Source organism: Urocitellus parryii, chromosome 11, assembly GCF_045843805.1.
Source record: "Urocitellus parryii isolate mUroPar1 chromosome 11, mUroPar1.hap1, whole genome shotgun sequence".
In the NCBI taxonomy this organism is placed as follows: Eukaryota; Metazoa; Chordata; class Mammalia; order Rodentia; family Sciuridae; genus Urocitellus; species Urocitellus parryii.
The window spans coordinates 105,396,019-105,413,266 of NC_135541.1; the positions used below are offsets into that span (position 1 = coordinate 105,396,019).

The window sequence follows — 17,248 nt, forward strand, 5'->3', positions numbered from 1 at the left end:
ATCTAGGTCGGAGGCAGGCCAGTGGGAAGTCATAGGGAGGAGCCCTGACACAAGGTGGGAAGCAGCTCTGTGGGTTCTGGAGGAGAAGCCAGGGAACTGGGATCCTGGGGCAAAGCTGCAGGGCTGCTCGCGGCCACACGAGGGCGCCCTCACACTGCCACATCTGGGCTGGGGGGTAGCAGAATGAAATGAAGGAGAGAGAACCTTCTGGGGAGGTAGGGTGGGTCAGTCCTGTGTGCCCAGGGACAGGCCCCTCTCCCCAGGCTTCTTGAAGAATGTGATGTTCCTCTGAGCACTGGAAACAGCTGATTTTCAGGTGCTGAGGAATTCGTGCAGCAGTGGTCAGGGCTGCCCTGGGGGGTGGCTTGTTGATTATGTGCTGTGGTCTGTGCATTGAGGGTGGGAGTGGGCGTGAGGGACCTGGAAAGGTCTCTTACAGTCGTGCATGATTGGAGCTTCCCCATGGCCTGCTGAGCCTTCCTGCTCGGGGAAGGAGAGGGGACCAGGACAGAGACATTGTTAGCAGCTTTCTGGACCCTTCTCCCCTCCCCACCCTCAACTTCTAAGTTTCTCTATTTACCTAAGTATAGATGCTGGACCCCAGAGTAGGCAAACCTCCCTTTATCTGTGGGTGAGCACAGAGCTTCTACAGCCTTCCCACCAGAAAAACTTTCCCCTATCATCAAGTAAGACTGAGAGAAGCCTCCTGGATTCTGGTGCACTGTAGGTGCTTCATAGTTGAGGAACTGAACTGTAGGAAGGCCTTAGGTTGATGAGAGGTGAGGGGCTCAGAACAAAATACCCCGAAGGGCACCTCAGCAGGCTGGGTACTTTACTCTGAAGGACATTGGCTGGGTCTTAGAAGGTCTGTGTCTGACCTTCTTCTACCCTTGTCTTCTCATTGCTCCTTCTCCCCCCGAAGCTCTTCCCAGGAACCAGAATTCCTCGTCCCCAAGGCAGGTCACAGAAACCAGAACCCTTCCTCCAAAGCAAGCCATAAAAATCTATCAAGATTTCTCTTTCTTCTCACCTTTCCCTTGAAGACCTCATTCCCGAGGATCCTGCCCTGTCTCTGGGAGGGTGGGGGATACGACACAGAGAGGCTAAAAAGAATCTGAGCAGACAAGCCTTACTGGTCCCCCTCAGTCTGTTCCCTAAACCTCACCTAACTTGCCACCATGTTTCCACCTGGCTGTCCACTCTTCACCAAACTTAAGCATAAAAACAGTTCCCCGTGGCTGGGGTGGTGGCTCAGTGGTAGAGCGCTTGCCTAGCACGGGTGAGGCCCTGGGTTTGATCCTCAGCACCACATTTAAAAAAAATAATAATAAAGTTATAAAAAAAAGAAAAAGAATTTAAAAACAAAACAAAAAACAGTTTTCCCTGAGTCTCTGGGTCTTCATTTCTGCGGGCACAGGGGCTGCTGCAAAACTGTGATTAAATTTGTTATGCTTTTCTCTGGCTAACTAACTTGTCTTTGTTCAGGAGTGTCAGCATTGACCCTTCTGGTAGTGAAGGAAAGGTGTCTTTCTGCCCACTTTTCTGCCCCTACAGAAGGAGGGGCTTTCTATGAACTCTGCCCAGGGGCAGGAAGCCTGTGGAAGGGCAGAACATTTGTGTTCCCTATTGACTCTCCCAGGGCCAGCACAGTGCTGGCACACAGCAGGCACGTGACAATGACAGCGTATGAACCATAACCCACACTTACTCAGCACCTGCCCTTGTGCCAGGAACTGTCCAGGACACCCTCCAGGAGAACCCTTGCTGGCTGAGGAGCATCCAGGACCCACCGCCACCTATTTCCTGTTCTTCAGAGGCAGAAAGCTCAGTCAGGTGCGGTGGCACATGCCAGTCATCCCAGCCACTGGGGAGGCCAAGGCAGGAGGATCGAAAGTTCAAACCCAGCCTCAGCAACTCAGCGAGGCCCTAAGCAACTCAGCGAGGCCCTGTCTCCAACAAAATATAAAAAAAGGGCTGGGGATGTGGCTCAGGGGTGAAGCACCCCTGCGCTCAATCCCTGGTGCCAAAAAAGAAGAAAAGAGAGAAAGCTAAACACGGCCTTTCCCAGATCCAGTCCTTCCCGAGGGACAGTGCAGACGGGATCCACCACTTAGACCCTCACATGAGCCTGGGGAGGTGAAGGAGGCCGCCTTCCTGCGTGGGCTGCCCCTGGCAAGCTGGCCATGCAGTTGCACGTTTTTACTGCAGCAGCAGCTGGTGTCCAGTCCCCACCCTGGGCGCCAGGGGACAGCTGGCAGAAGCAGTGAGGCCCGCCTGCTCCCTGGCCACAGCCGTTGGTGCAGCCTTGGGCGCCCGCCTGCCTTTCCTGCTCAGACCCAGCGGCAGACCCTCTAGAGACTCAGCCCCACCCCATGGCCACACAGGCATCCCCCGTGCCCCCAATCCTGGGTCCAATCACTTTCCATTCAAGACACCTCTGGTGGCTGCTGTGTCCTGCATGGAACTCTGCCACACAACCATGACTGTCGTCGTTTTGCCAATGAGGAAACTGAGGCACAGAGACGCATGGCCAGTGAGTGGCAGGGCCAGGCTTTGGATCCAGGTCTTTCTGAGTTTGGTGCCCATTCTAGTTACTGCCTCTGAGAGTATGTGACACTGGTGCCAGGGGAGGGAGGTGGCTCAAAGAGCTGGGGGCAGGGGCTGGGCTGCCTTCTGTCCTGAGGCAGGTGACCAAGGAGCCTGTCCCTTTTTTTTTTTTTTTTAAGAGAGAGAGAGAGAAACTTTTAAAAATATTTTTATTTTTTAGTTTTTGGTGGACCAACATCTTTGTTTGTATGTGGGCCGCATGCATGCCAGGTGAGCGCGCTACCGCTTGAGCCACATCCCCAGCCCAGAGCCTGTCCCTTCTTGAGCAGCATAGCAGCGCAGCCTCCCGGGGAAGGGACAGGGGCTGTGTTGTCCCTAGATGGGCTGAGCAGGGCCGGGAGGCTGCCTGGGAGAGCCAGGCTGACTGGGCACTACTTCCCTTGGAGAAACACTTCAGTGATCACTGGGAAAGCCTAAGAGGTGGTGGTGGGGGTTCAGCAGGCCCATGGGTCAGGAGGGCACCGTGGATGACACCAGCTTGGTTTCTTCCGTATCCCAGGGTTGAATGGAACCCAGAAGACTGACAGGCGCTGTATAGCAGCCCAGGTGGGGGGTGTGCAGGAAGCGTCTCAGTCCTCTGGCCTGCAAAGCTCGCTCTCCTTCCAGGCGGCTGACTGCGGGTGGAGTGGCAGACCCTGCTAAGTGGTGAGAAGAGAAAATTAAAGTTGCTGGCTGATGCTTTAGATGCTCACGTGCTCCCAACCTCAAGCTGACCACATTGAGGACACTGAGCAAGGCCACCAGGCGGGCTGGTTTCCACCTCTGGTCAGACCCGTCTCTGGAGTTCGCAGTCCTTTATCTTATAGGTATGGGGTGCCACCCCATACTGCACCCGTGGCTGCCCGCCACCGATTAAATACTCATTCTCTAAAGTCCCCATCTCAGAGAGAGTACATTCCAGGATAGAACACATTTCCCTGTTTCCTTGATGACTAGTTCCCTTCCCACTATCCCAAGCAAATGAATCCATCCCCCCACCCCCAGTCACTATAGACCTGCTCCTCTAGCCTCTGATGGCCCCTTGAGCATCAGTGCCATGATTCTGGGAGGTTTGAGCTCAGAGAACGCAGACATTCAGAGCAACTCTAGGAGAGAGTTCTGTTATCATTCCCATTTTGCAGATGTAGAAACTGAGGCTTAGAGAAGTTTTTTTTTTTTTTAAACTTTCCCTGGCACACAGGGCTGCACTTTGAGTCAAGATTCATTCTCTGAATACCTAATATACTCTAGTCACATGAGACAGAAGAATCCAGAAAGGCCATGGAGGGGCTGGGGGTGCAGCTCAAAGGTGGTGAGCATGCTCTGTGTGTGTTTCCAGCCCCAACAGCACGGTGTTCTTCACTGACTAGAGTTCTTTAAAGATTCCTTTGAAACCCTACGACTCTGCTGGCATCTTCATGAATGAATTAAATCAATCCTCGTCATCTGCCTGACGAGGTGAGTCATCTGCTAGGTGTGAGTCATGCTTTTAACCTTTTGATGACTATGCTATGACGGTGGATAGGAAGTGAGGACTGAGGAAGAGGGGGGTGTCATCAGGATCCTGGTGGTGGCGTGAGGGCCTGACGAAGACTGTAGCAGGGAACAAGGCCAGGCGTGGGCAGGCAGGAGAAAGTGGGGGGGCGGGGGTGGGCAGGTGCAGAGATGGAGGAGTTTAGGAACCTGCCAAAGCTTCTGGCTCAGAAAACTTACCCTGTGGGCCCAAGTCTTCCTTGGCTTGCGCTTACCATTAGCATTTGAGAAACTAGATGCTAGAATGTTCCCTGTCCCAGGACTGGGGCCGTAGTTGTTACAAAATGTCTATGGAGCTTCTCATGTGAAAAACATTCAGAACTATGCTCAGAAAAGCAACCAGGCTCTTTCACTTAACAAAAAATTGGGGCTGGGAGGGCACAGAGAAGAAAACACAGCGATTGAAGGAAGCTTCTCCTCTGTGGACAGCCCACTTCCTTTCCTGATTGCTAGCTTGCCTTCTCTCTTTCTTTTTTTGGATTGAACCCAGCTGCACTTTACCACTGAGTTACACCTCCAACCTCTTTTATTTATTGTTTTGAGACAGAGTCTTGTCAAGTTGCCCCTGCTGGCCTCCAACTTGACATCCTCCTGCCTCAGCCTCTCAAATCACTGGGTTTACAGGTGTGTGCCACTGGACCCAGCTCCCTCCTAGCTGCTGCTTCTTATTTGGGGGGAGGGTATCAGGGACTGAATTCAGGGACACTGAACCACTGAGCCACATCCCAGCCCTATTTTGTACTTTATTAGAGAGTGGGTCTCACTGAGTTGCTTAGCACTTCACTTTTGCTGAGGCTGGTTTTGAACTCCTGATTTTCCTGCCTCAGCCTCCCTAGCAGCTAAGATGACAGGCGTGCGCCACGGCGCCCAGCTCTTACTAGCTTCTTAATGGCTACTTCCTCCTGGGATCCAGCTAGAGCCAGCAAATGACACTCAGTTCTTGGGACAGCAAAGCTTAACCGTGGTAATTTTGTCAAAACTAAGAAATTAACATTGATACGATCCTATTAATTAAACCACAGGTCAGCCTTTCCACTAATATCCTCTTTCATTTCCAGGATCCAGTCTAGGACACCACATTGCATTTAGCAGGGTCATTGTGTTGGATTGCTTCCACCCCCAGGATTTGCATAGAGGAGATGAAATGGCACGTTAAAGGGCTTTGTCAACTGAAGAGTTAAGTAATCATTACCAGCAGTTCTTACTTCATTGTTGCTCTGGTTAATCATGAAACTTCCAGATGCTTCCTTCACTGCGCTGCAGGATGTGAGCAGGCGAAAATGTCACCGAAACTCCTTGAAAACAATAGCTGTGAACGTGTGTAGTTAATCTTCACAGTCTTACTGTGCTTATTTTATCAGTGAGAAGGTAACTGATTTGCTCAAGAAGGTACTAGATGGTTTTAGCCTCCCAAGGTTGGCTGGGCTGACTCTTCATGTGCTGGTGAATCACAGAACTTCCTGCATAGTTGCACCTTAGGAGGCCAATAGCTCCAGGCTCTGGGAACTTCAATGGCTCACTCCTATATCTTTCCGGGCGGCGAGAGTCAGGTACATAGAAGATGCTCCCCAGGATAGCATCCGGATGCAATATTGATAAAGACTAACTCTGTATCTGTTGCTAACCCACCACTCATTGCCTGTCTTCCCCTCCTAGAAGGTAAAGTCCATGCAACAGACAGGGTTGGCTGGTACTGAATCCTCACTGCCTAGAACAGAGCTTGGGACAGCACATGGTGTCAATAATATCCATTAATGAATATGTAGAAACATCTGTCAGCCAACACCACTCTATCTTTTTGTGACAGTGTATTGTTGGGTTTTTTGTTTGTTTGTTTATACTGGGGATTGAACCCAGAAGGGCTTAACCACCGAGCCACATCCCTAGCCCTTTTTATATTTTATTTAGAGACAGGGTCTCACTGATGTGCTGAGGCTGGTTTTGAACTCATGATCCTCCTGCCTCAGCCTCCTGAACTGCTGGGATGACAGGCGTGTGCTACCTACCGTGCCTGGCTAGTGTCTTGTTTTCTGAAGCTGAGCTCAGAAAGAGAATGCCCCAGAACCACCACAACCCTCTGAGGTGGCGGAATGCTGAACCTCTGGCTTCCCGAGTTCAACATTCACTTGCAGCTGATGCTCAGAAGAGGAACCGCAGGAATGTTGTCTCCAAGACACCTGCCTGCAGGAAGGAGCCCTGGCAGCTGGCCCAGGTGGCCTGGGGCTCTGTGCTCCACCGTGTGGTCCAACCCCTAAAAGACCACAACTGGAAACCACTGGGCTGGAGGCCACATCACACTAAATCCCCTTTGACCAGAGTGCAACCCGTGGAGAAGCAGAAAAAAAAAATAATAATAATAACCTGCTTGTAATCAACACCAGCTTCATTTTCTTGGGAGACAACTGTTTCTTTCCAGAAGTCTTCTATCTCAAATCTATTCATTTGCCCTCCAATATTAGTGACAAAGTAACAATCATATTCACATTATGGAAAAATGCAATGTAGGGGGAAAATCATCATACCAACACCAGTATGGGTGAGATTTTGTGTGTATTACCTTCCCCTTTTCACCCTGAGAGTCTATCTATGATCTAACTAGTTGTTCTGTGTTTTTTTTTTCTTATTTAACATTGTATCCTACTGATAAAATAAGGCTTTTTCCTTGCTGTGAGACTTCATAACCATCTACTTAAATTCATTTCCAAACACCTAAGGATTTTTTAAAATTTATTGTTTCACTTTTCTTTTAACCTTTTTTTAAAAAAATTAATTATCTTTATGTGGTGCTGAGGATCAATCCAGGGCCTCGCATGCGCTAGGCAAGCGCCCTACTGCTGAGCCACAATCCCAGCCCAGGATTTTTAAATATATTATTCGTTTCACTGTCAGATATGCCCCAAAAAGGTCACCCAAAGGGGTTGAAAGACAAAAAACTCAAGACACTTAATATCTTAAGACTTCACTGAATATTAACATTAAAATAAACAAAGCCTAGCTAATATACAAGTGACAAGTACAATAAAATTATTCATCAGGGAAAAGTATATCAAAACCATATGTCAGCCAGGCGCAATGGCACAAGCCTGTAATGCCAGCAGCTTGGGAGTCTGAGACAGGAGGACTGTAGGTTCAAAGGCAGCCTCAGGAACTTAGTGAGGCCCTAAGCAACTCAGTGAGACCCTGTCTCTAAATACAATACAAAAAAGGGCTGGGGATGTGGCTCAGTGGTTAAGTGCCCCTAGGTTCAATCCCTGGTACCAGAAAAACATATAAACAAACAATTATACACCTACTGGTACTAATAATAACAGAATTAGAATTTCTAATTAGAATTAGAAATTCATCTGCTGACAAGAATGCAGAACATCCAGAATTCCATACGTTACCAACTGCTTAGAAAATAACATTTCAGTTTCTTGTAAAGTTAAACATGAATTTGCCATATGTCCCAGCAATCCCAATCCCAATATTTACCCAAGGGATATAAAAGCCTATATCTACACATAGATCTCTTAAATGTTTACAGCAAAATGGATAGAAAGTGGAAATCACTCAAATGTCCATCAACTGGTGAACAGATGTACAAATTATATCCATGCAAAGGAACGCTACTCGGCAATAAAAAGGACCGGATTGCTGATAAATGTAACAACAAAGATGAATCACACAACATGATGCTGTGTGAGAGACACAGGAGGCTACTCTGAATTGTTTCCAGTCACACTTCTGACACCATGTTGTAAGTTTGTTCCACAGCAACAATCATTGCTCCAACTCTGCAGACATCAACTACGGGGTACTACAATTCTTTTTTTTTTTCCTTTTTTTAAAAATTTATTTCTTACATACATGACAATAGTGGAGTGCATTAAATTCATAATTATCCATTCACAGCACAATTTTTTTGTAACCATATATAAAGTATGTTCACATCAAATTAGGGTATACAATCAATCAACAAATATACAAAAAAATGCCCATCATCTCTAGCAATCAGAGAAATGCAAATCAAAACTACTCTAAGATTCCATCTCACCCCAGTAAGAATGGCGGCTATTACGAAGACAAACAACAAGTGTTGGTGAGGACGTGGGAAAAAAGGTACACTCATACACTGCTGGTGGGACTGCAAATTGGTGCAGCCAATATGGAAAGCAGTATGGAGATTCCTTGGAAATCTGGGAATGGAACCACCATTTGACCCAGCTATTCCTCTTCTCAGACTATACCCAAAGGACTTAAAAACAGCATACTACAGGGACACAGCCACATCAGTGTTTATAGCAGCACAATTCACAATAGCTAAACTGTGGAGCCAACCTAGATGTCCTTCAGTGGATGAATGGTTTAAAAAATGTGGCATGTATACACAATGGGGCACTACCATTCTACTAATGAGAGGAGTTAGTGTCAGACTCCACAGATTTGAAGGCTCAGTCCCATGAGACTCCCTCACTTCAGACCATTCACAAGTCTCAGGCTGACCCTGTGGTTGATCGGCTGGTAATAAACTAGGGGTTTCCATGACCCCCTCTTCAAGCTTGATAATTTTCTGAAACAGCTCACGGAACTCAAGGAAACCCTTTACTTCTGCATACTGGTTTATTAGAAAGCTTATGACTCAGGAACAGCCAGAAGAGATGCACTGGACAGGTATGCGGGACCTTCCCAGGCATACCTTCTTGGCCCCTCATTGTGTTCCCCAAGCTAGGACTGTTGTTCAGGGATTTTTATGAAGGAGTTGAAAATCTGACCCTCTCATCACTCCTTGGTCTCTCTGGGGATCAGTCCCCATCCTGAAGGTTTCCACAGGTCCCAGCCACAAATCCTGTCCCTAGATGCAAAAGGCACTCTTACCACTCCAGGGATTCCAGGGGTTTTAGGAGCTGTGTGCCTGCAACTGTAGATAAAGGCCAAACATTATTTCCTGTTATGCCACAACTACCTACTAATTCCATTTGGGAAAAGGTAAAACTTAAGGGACAGAAATCAGGTCAATAGCTGACAGGGATTAGGGGTGAGGGGCAGGCTTGACCAGTTACCCAGGTCAATGCTCTTTCTCTAGCAGCATTTCCAAAAGAAAGGAGCCAAGTATTGGGGGGTCTTTGAAATGTTCTAAACTGGGGTTGTACTTATTTGAATAAACATTTTTGTCAAAACTCATCAAACTGCGTCCTTAAAAAAATGGAACGGTAGGGCTGGATATGTGCTTGTCTACCATATGCAAGGCCCTGGGTTCAATTCCCCGCACCCCTAGAAATGATGATGAGGTGTTCAGCCATATGTAAAGTATCCCCTTAATCCATCTGACTTCAAATAAAAGCAATTTCCTTCCCCCATCGTCTGCAAATCCCCAGTCCTCAGAGGATGTGATGTTTATTTTGGACTGCTACGAAGGATGAAATAGAGTTTCCTCAATAAACACCTGGCTGTTTCCACAAAGGTGTCTGCTATCCACGTTAAGCGTCACTGGGTGAACATGGTTCAGTAGAATGTTTTCCAGGATCTTTGGCTCCTCTGACTATCCGTGGTTTCAGCCGGGACGCTTCTCCCCAGGGCCTCTCTACTCTATGTTATTCTGTAGGGACTCCTTTGGCCTCCCCCTCTGGATCTTGCTTTTTCTGATTCTCCTCTGCTTTCTCTTCTTTGGCCACAAGTCGATAATTGATGCCCATACCAATGAAGAGAAAGACACTGGCAATCATCAGGATCACACCACATGACCAGTAGGTGTATTTGTAGTCTCCGTATATGTCATTGAGACGACCTAAAGATGTAAAAAAACAAAGTAATGTGGGTAAAGTAAACGGGGATACCCTTTCCCAAAGTATAAGGATCCACTCAGAAAGAAGATGTTGATCCAGTCTTCAAAGCCCCCAAATGCCCAATGGGTACCAAAAGGAGTTGCTAAAAATAACCTTATCTTCTATTTATGTCATTTTTTTCACTGATTTTGGGTGCCCTTGCATATTCTGTTATTTTTAGAAACCTGGAAAATCATCAATTCTTGGCAGATTCGAATTGTAGATTACCTACAATCAATCCCCTCAGTATGTAATGCTCAGAAGAGGTCTGGGACTCTTGTCCGGGGACACACAGCTATTCCAGTTACCAGAGGCCCATGCTCTTTCTCTAGCAGCATTTCCAAAGATCACGACAGGCACGTTCCACGGTCATCATCAATTGTAGAGATACAACTGAAGTACAGAGACATAGGTAACCTGTCCAAGGTCACAAAGCTAGTAAACGAAACCGTTTGGCTTTCACCTGGGATTTCTGACTCCTGGATCTATACCTGTAACTATTGTGCAACGGGGAGCCCAATGTTTCAAAGGTCAAAAATTTGGGGTGACGTATCACTTCCTTTTATCTTTAAGGCTCTGTCAAGTCTGGTAGTAAAGAGATCCGTTGAACTTGGCGTGTCTAAACCTCCCGTTATGGTGACAGTTTATCAGTACCTCTAGAAATAAACTCTGGAAAGCCCTACTCTGCACTTAATAGAACCAATTCAAATGTGACCCCCATATGGCTTCCTGACTCAGGGCGTCGCTCATTCAGCAACTGTCACTGAGCCTCCATCACTGCCCAGACACTGGCTTCACTCAGGGCTGCCGATGAGGGTGAGCAAGGGCCTTACCACCCACAGCTGAATGGAGAGGAGATGTTGTTCAGATAATCACACAGACGTGACAAGCGCTACAGGGAGGGTTATGGAAGTAGAAAATGGAGGACTGGAACTGGCAGGTAGGGAGAGGAAGTCTTCCTCCCTTGAGTCCACTGAGCTGAGACTTGCAGGAGGACAGAGATCCTCAGGAGTAGGGGGTAAGGAGAGGATCCAGGCAGAACAGCAAGTGCAAAGGCACAGGGGTAGGAAGAAGGAAGCACGGCATGTGAGCCGGGATGAAGGGCTGGGCTACTGGAGCAGAGAGCAAAGGGCTGGTGCTAAGAAATGAGGTGGAGAGTCAGGTGAGGCCAGGCCAGGCCAGGCAGAGCCTTGTAAGTCACATCAGGAAATTTTATCCTCACCCTAAGAGTGGTGGGAAGCCACGGAAGAGGTGTAAGAGACTTCAGGACAGCTGGCGCAGGTACAGGAGGACCAGTTACGAGGTCACCATTAGGGTCAAGCCAGAACAGGAAACAGGTGTTTAGGTAAGGGTGGTAGTAGTGATGGAGAAAAATGGGCAGATTAGGAAGGTTTTGGAGGTAAAAACTGATAGGATTCGTGAAGCTCACTGAGTAGAGAGAAAAGTAACCGAGGGGAAGTTTTGAAGTCAGCAGTTGGCCTCTGTGTGGGGATCCCTCCTTGCTCCTTCATGCATAATCTCAAAAGCATGAATCAGTCCAGAGGAGAACCAAATTATTCTTGTATTTAGTATTAAGTAATAATTTCTAAATGTAAAGAATTTGCTCTTCTTATGGAATAATCTATTAAGTTTTGTAGCCCTTTGCTGAATGCGAGATCTCGGACAGATTATTTCATTTTTAGAAGCCCATATTTCTTCACTTGTAAAGTGGGACAGTAACAGTTCTACCTCATAGACTTGTGAAATATGACAGGGCATATAAAGTGACGAAAACAGTCTGGTACACTGTGAACCCTCGCCTGATACCTATTATTATTATTTTGAATAGCAGGACTGAGAGAAATGTCATGATTAAAATGAAAATACTATTAGTATTTTCAGGGTGGAAAGGTACATTACTCATTTTTCTACAATAAGCGTGTTCATTTTGTGACCAGAAATACTTTTAAAAATACTGAAGTTTGTAATAGTTTTTTTTTTAATTCTCCTTTCAGCTTGATGGTTCAATTTACTTTGATTTGGTAAGTATTTGAGCAATCACCTGTGTCAAGTAATGTGCCAGCACTCAGGGTACAGAGGTGAGAAAGGCTTGCTCTGTGCTACCAAACAGCTCACTAATCTCTGCTGCTTTTTTTTTTTTAATATTTATTTTTTAGGTGTAGATGGACACAACCCAATGTGTTTATTTTTATGTGGTGCTGAGGATCGAACCCGGGTCCCGGCCGTGCTAGGTGAGCGCTCTGGCCACTGAGCCACAATCCTAGCCCCTAATCTCTGCTTTCTATCACGGTCCCAATCCTGTTTTATGATAGCGGGATCATAGAGGTAGGGAAACATATTGTACCTAACAGTGGTGGCCCCAGGAGGACAGGACAGCATTCCACAATGGTCACCAATCCCATGGCGCTGGAGAACTTCTGCGGTCCCACGAGGTCCATCAGTGTTTCAAACAAGACAGAGCTGAGCCACCCAAAGGCAAATCCTAAGCATCCCGCATAGACACAGAACCCAACGTAGCTGGTAGAAAAAGGCAGTATCATATGACACACTCCATTTGCAAAAATCGCAGCAGCAAAGAAATACTGGATTCGTGGTCTTATCCACTTGGTGTTGGCTAGCAGTCCCATGGAAGGTCTGGCTATAATATCGACCAAAGACAAAATGGAGAGAAGGAAGGCAGGCTTCTCACTAGCAGAGTGTCGACTCTTGGCGTAACTACTAAGAAAGACTAACGGGGCAGCCAGTCCAAAGACCATCATCACGTTTGCAGAGAGATACAGAACGAAGCCTCTGTGGGTGAAGAGGGACAGGTTCAGGAATTGGTTAACTCCTGGGAAGACGGATCTTTTCTCCTCTTTATCGTTCCCACCATTACATTTTCCATTGGCATCACCTGCAACCTTGTTGGCATTAGATTTTCCAGCTTCTGGAAGGGATTCTTTACACTCCACTGTCTCTGCCTGTGTTGGCTTGGGTCCTAGGGGTCGCATCAGGGCTCCAGCCACACAGCAGTTTAGCAGGAGGCCCCCAAGAATCAGGAAGCTTCCTTTACAACCAAAGCTATCAAAGAGAGTCTGATTGAGGGGGGCCAGGACTGCGAGGAGCACAGGGCTGCCGGCCATGGTGAGTCCGTTGGCCAAGGGTCGCTTCTTATAGAAATATGTGCCAATCATGGTCAGAGCTGGATTCAGGTTGAAAGCAAATCCAAGACCTGGAGGGAGGGGGAAAATGACAGCATTACATACTATAATTAACGTCAGAAACACTTGTTATTAATTAACTCGACAAAGAAATTGAACGAAAAGGACAAAAATTGCCATCATTCTGAGAGAGGCTATTATAATTAATGGATCATGAGGTCCACTGTTGTCAAATAAATATAGACCAAAGTGTCTCTATGTAGCAAATACCAGAGTTATAACATTAAAATTATTATTACTTTTATTCTAGCAACCGAAAGAATACTAAAAAAATCCCGGGGCTGGGGTTGTGGCTCAGTGGTAGAGCACTCGCCTAGCACGCGTGAGGCACGGGGTTCGATCCTCAGCACCACATTAAAAAAAAAATAAAGGTACTATGTTCACCTACAACTAAAAAATAAATATTAAAAAAATAAATGTAGGATCTGTACTTAGCTTCATAATATTAGCTTTCTTGAGGAACAGGGAATTGAAAACAAAAAGGAAAAAAATAAATATTATGAGTTCAGAAAGTAAGACAGTAAAAGAAAAAATATTTTTGGATAGTAAAAAATACAACACTGTCAGAAATGCCAGTACTACCACAATAAATTCATTAACTGAAGGCAATCTCTATGAAAATGGCCATGTATTTTATTTTTCAAATGAGGTAAAATGCCCATGAAATATTCCTGGAGAATGAATACATCATAAATATTTGAAAAAGATAAGTAATTTGGGGGACCAATGTAAAAAGAATGAATATGTTACACAGTTATAATAATTAGAACAGTGATGTGAGGGGAAAGGGAAAAAAAACAAGGGATAGTATTGAATTACAGTAGATGGGGTAGAGAGAGAAGATGGGAGGGGAGGGGAGGGGGAATAGTAGAGGATAGGAAAGGCAGCAGAATACAACAGTCACTAGTATGGCAGTATGTAAAAACGTGGATGTGTAACCGATGTGATTCTGCAATCTGTATACGGGGTAAAAATGGGAGTTCATAACCCACTTGAATCAAATGTATGAAATATGATATGTCAAGAGCTTTGTAATGTTTTGAACAACCAATAAAAAAAGAACAGTGTATCAAAAAAAAAATAGAAAAACAAATCAATGAAAATAAGCAGAAAGCCCAAGAATAGAACCAAGAGATGTAACCCCTTTTTTTGGCCAGGCTAGTGCTCTACCACTGAGCTACACCCTCGTCCTGTTATCAAGTTTTTTAACTTAATATATCATGCATATGCCCATACTTCCACGTCTCAGAAATTTTCGCTGATGTTATTTTTCCATTGAATGGTACCATAATTCATTCACCATTCTCTGGTTAATGAGCATTAGGTTGTTGACATTTTTTCTATTAATAAACAGTATATATACACAAAAAAAAATACTTAAAATGGCTCAAGTGGTAGCGCGCTCGCCTGGCATGCGTGCAGCCCGGGTTCGATCCTCAGCACCACATACCAACGAAGATGTTGTGTCCGCCGAGAACTAAGAAATAAATATTAAAAAATTCTCTCTCTCTCTCTCTCTCTCTCAAAAAAAAAAAAAAAGAAAAGAAACGATGCTTGTAATCCCAATGACTCAGAGGCTAAGGCAGGAGGACCTGTCTCAAAATAAAAAAAAAAAAATAGAAATAAAAGAGGACTGGAGATGTAACTCAGTGGTAAAGTGCCTCTGGGTTCAATCCAGCACCAAAAAAAATTTTAAAAAGGGCAGGGGGGTGAGGGGAGGGAGAGTGCTCCTGTCATGCGCTTTACTCCTTGAAAATGTACCTGGCTTCTCTACCAGAGAATCTGCTCTTTGTATCTGATGTTCCCTTAGTCCACTCTGAGCCAGTTCCATCTCGGGTAGTCTGGGGTTTGTGATGGCTGGGAATAGCTGATGACTGCTCTTTAAATAACTGAGGGCACCACGTCCTTTACTGCTACCTTCCTTTAGATGGAAGAAAGGAAAAGAGGGAGTGAGGGAGGAAAAGAAGAAAGGGAGGTGGGACAAAAAAATCTTCAACTCATTCATTTAACAAATGATAATGCCAATTAAGCGCTAGACTGTCTTTAAAAGTTTGCTTTTCTGGCACTCTTAAATTAACACATCTAAAGCTCTTAAAAATAACAGTCAGTCATTTTTCTAATAAAGACATTTTATTTCTCAAAAGAATCGGCAGATCCATGCTACCAACAGTCCACCAAAAAAAAATTAACGCTTGAAAATAAACCAGTAGCACCTCACCTCCAACAACTCCAATACACAAGTAAAGCTCCTGAACCGTGTTACAGAAAGAAGCCGCAACCAAGCCACAGCCAGACAAGCAGCCACCAGCCATCATGACGGGACGACTGCCGTACTTATTCACCAGGATACTGCTGATGGGACCTGGGAGAGAACAGGCAACTTAGCAACGCAGAGAAGCCCACTCCCCACTTCTGCGTCCATACGAGGCATTACGGACAAGATAGGCGTCAAGACAAAACCCCCATCCCCACAACAAACAGAGAAAACACAAAGCCGGGTACAGAGCTGCTTTCCATCATGATTGCAGGCTCATTGATTTGTGTAGTGGAAAAAAACAGCAGCATTGATTGTACATCTTCTGTGTTTCTAGAACATATTAGATGGATTCATTGCAAGAAGAAAAGCCCTCACTCTACCTCTCCTAAGGTAGAACGGGCTGCACATTCCCTGATTCTAAGTCTGTAGGGATCTTCATGTGTTTAGAACATTATTAACGTAACTGTAGCAAGTCTTCTCTGTTCTTGATTTGTGGATAGGTATCTGGAGTGCAGACATGAAGACAACAGTCAGGAGGAACAAATCACTAGCTAGTATGTGTTTTGTTTCTCACAGAAAACAACGATAACAGAACTACAAAACAAAAGTGCCTACCATCACTACTTTTCTTCAGCATTATACTGGAAGTCCAAGCCAGTGCAGTAAGACAGGGGAAAATAGGGATAAGGAAAGAAAGAAACCAAACTATCATTATTTGTGGAAGATATTTTGAATATCCAAAAATTTTGACAGACTCTACCAATAAATTAATGGAAACAACAAGCATTGAGCAAGCTTACGGGATATACAATGAAAATACAAAAATCAATTGCCTTTGTATATATCAGCAAAAGCAGAAAACACTTTTTTCCCCCTCCCTGCGGTACTGGAGATTAAACCCAGTGCATGCTAAGCAAGCACTCTATCACTGAGCTGCACCCCAGCCCAGAAAATGCATTATTATTATTATTATTATTTTATTTCATATTGGGGATTGAACCCGGGGCACTTTACCACTGAGCTACATTCCCAGACCTTTTTATTTTTTTAATTTTGAAATAGGGTATTGCTGAGTTGCTTTGGTCTAACTTGCTGAGGCTGGCCTTAAACTTGCAATTCTCCTGCCTCAGTTTCCTGAGTTGCTGGGATTATAGACTTAATGTAATCACCATGGCCAGCCAGAAAACACATTTTAAAAGAACGTTATCCTTTATATGACTCCAGTTTTGGTCATAGTTAACCTAAGAGGAACATATAGTTGCTATATAGTCTTTACTGATAAAAGGAAGGAAAAATGCGATTCTAATCACCTAGCTTCAAGAACAACCTTTCGAATACCTCACTGATAAGGGCACCAGGAACAGAAAGCACCTACTACAGAGCTTTTGCCTGCCTACTGGTAGTTAAAAGAGCAGGCCTCAGTGGTACTCACCGCCCCCATACATGACAGCAAACATGATGGAGGAGATCCACGACACTTCACTGGTGCTGGCATCAAATAGACCTTCAATTTCTTTGTAAAATACAGAAATAGATTTGGCAAATGCACATGAGAAGCCGATAGAAATGAAAGCACCAACAACCACTGCCCACCCCCAGCCTCCATCTGGGGGGGTATATCCAACTGGACCTTCATTTGACGTTGACATTGTACGTAAAGATGAATTCCAAATACCTGAAGGATCTGAAAGGAAAGCAGTAGGTAACAAGGAGGTCGATAATAATATGCATACTATAAAATTATAAAGATTTAATATCTCCCTTGCAATGTTTTCTCCTTTCCAGAATTTATCCTCTAATGTTTACCTAGTTTTTATTTTCTATAGGACTAACAGGCTCATCTAAAAATGTCAGGAACGACAGTGTTA

General features: G+C 45.3%; 1 protein-coding gene across 1 annotated transcript; it reads right to left on the reverse strand.

Annotated features, from left to right (window-relative positions):
• Positions 1-9,692: 9,692 nt before the first annotated feature.
• Positions 9,693-17,029, reverse strand: LOC113186640 (monocarboxylate transporter 1-like). The gene is made up of 4 exons (XM_026394145.2): positions 16,813-17,029; positions 15,342-15,485; positions 12,268-13,134; positions 9,693-9,886 (listed from the first exon to the last, which is right to left on the reverse strand). Exons 1-4 carry the CDS (start codon positions 17,027-17,029, stop codon positions 9,693-9,695), a joined length of 1,422 nt encoding a protein of 473 aa, XP_026249930.2.
• Between the last annotated feature and the right edge of the window lie 219 nt (positions 17,030-17,248).

Bases quoted from the DNA above. Each gene is read 5' to 3' on its own strand.
- LOC113186640 (XM_026394145.2), bottom strand. From the start codon at position 17,029: ATGTCAACGTCAAATGAAGGTCCAGTTGGATATACCCCCCCAGATGGA. The intron at 15,486-16,812 runs GTGAGTACCACT...GTTCTCTCCCAG, and splicing joins TGCTGTCATGTATGGGGGCG to GTCCCATCAGCAGTATCCTG. The intron at 9,887-12,267 runs GTACAATATGTT...TTACATCTTTAG, and splicing joins CCTGGGGCCACCACTGTTAG to GTCGTCTCAATGACATATAC.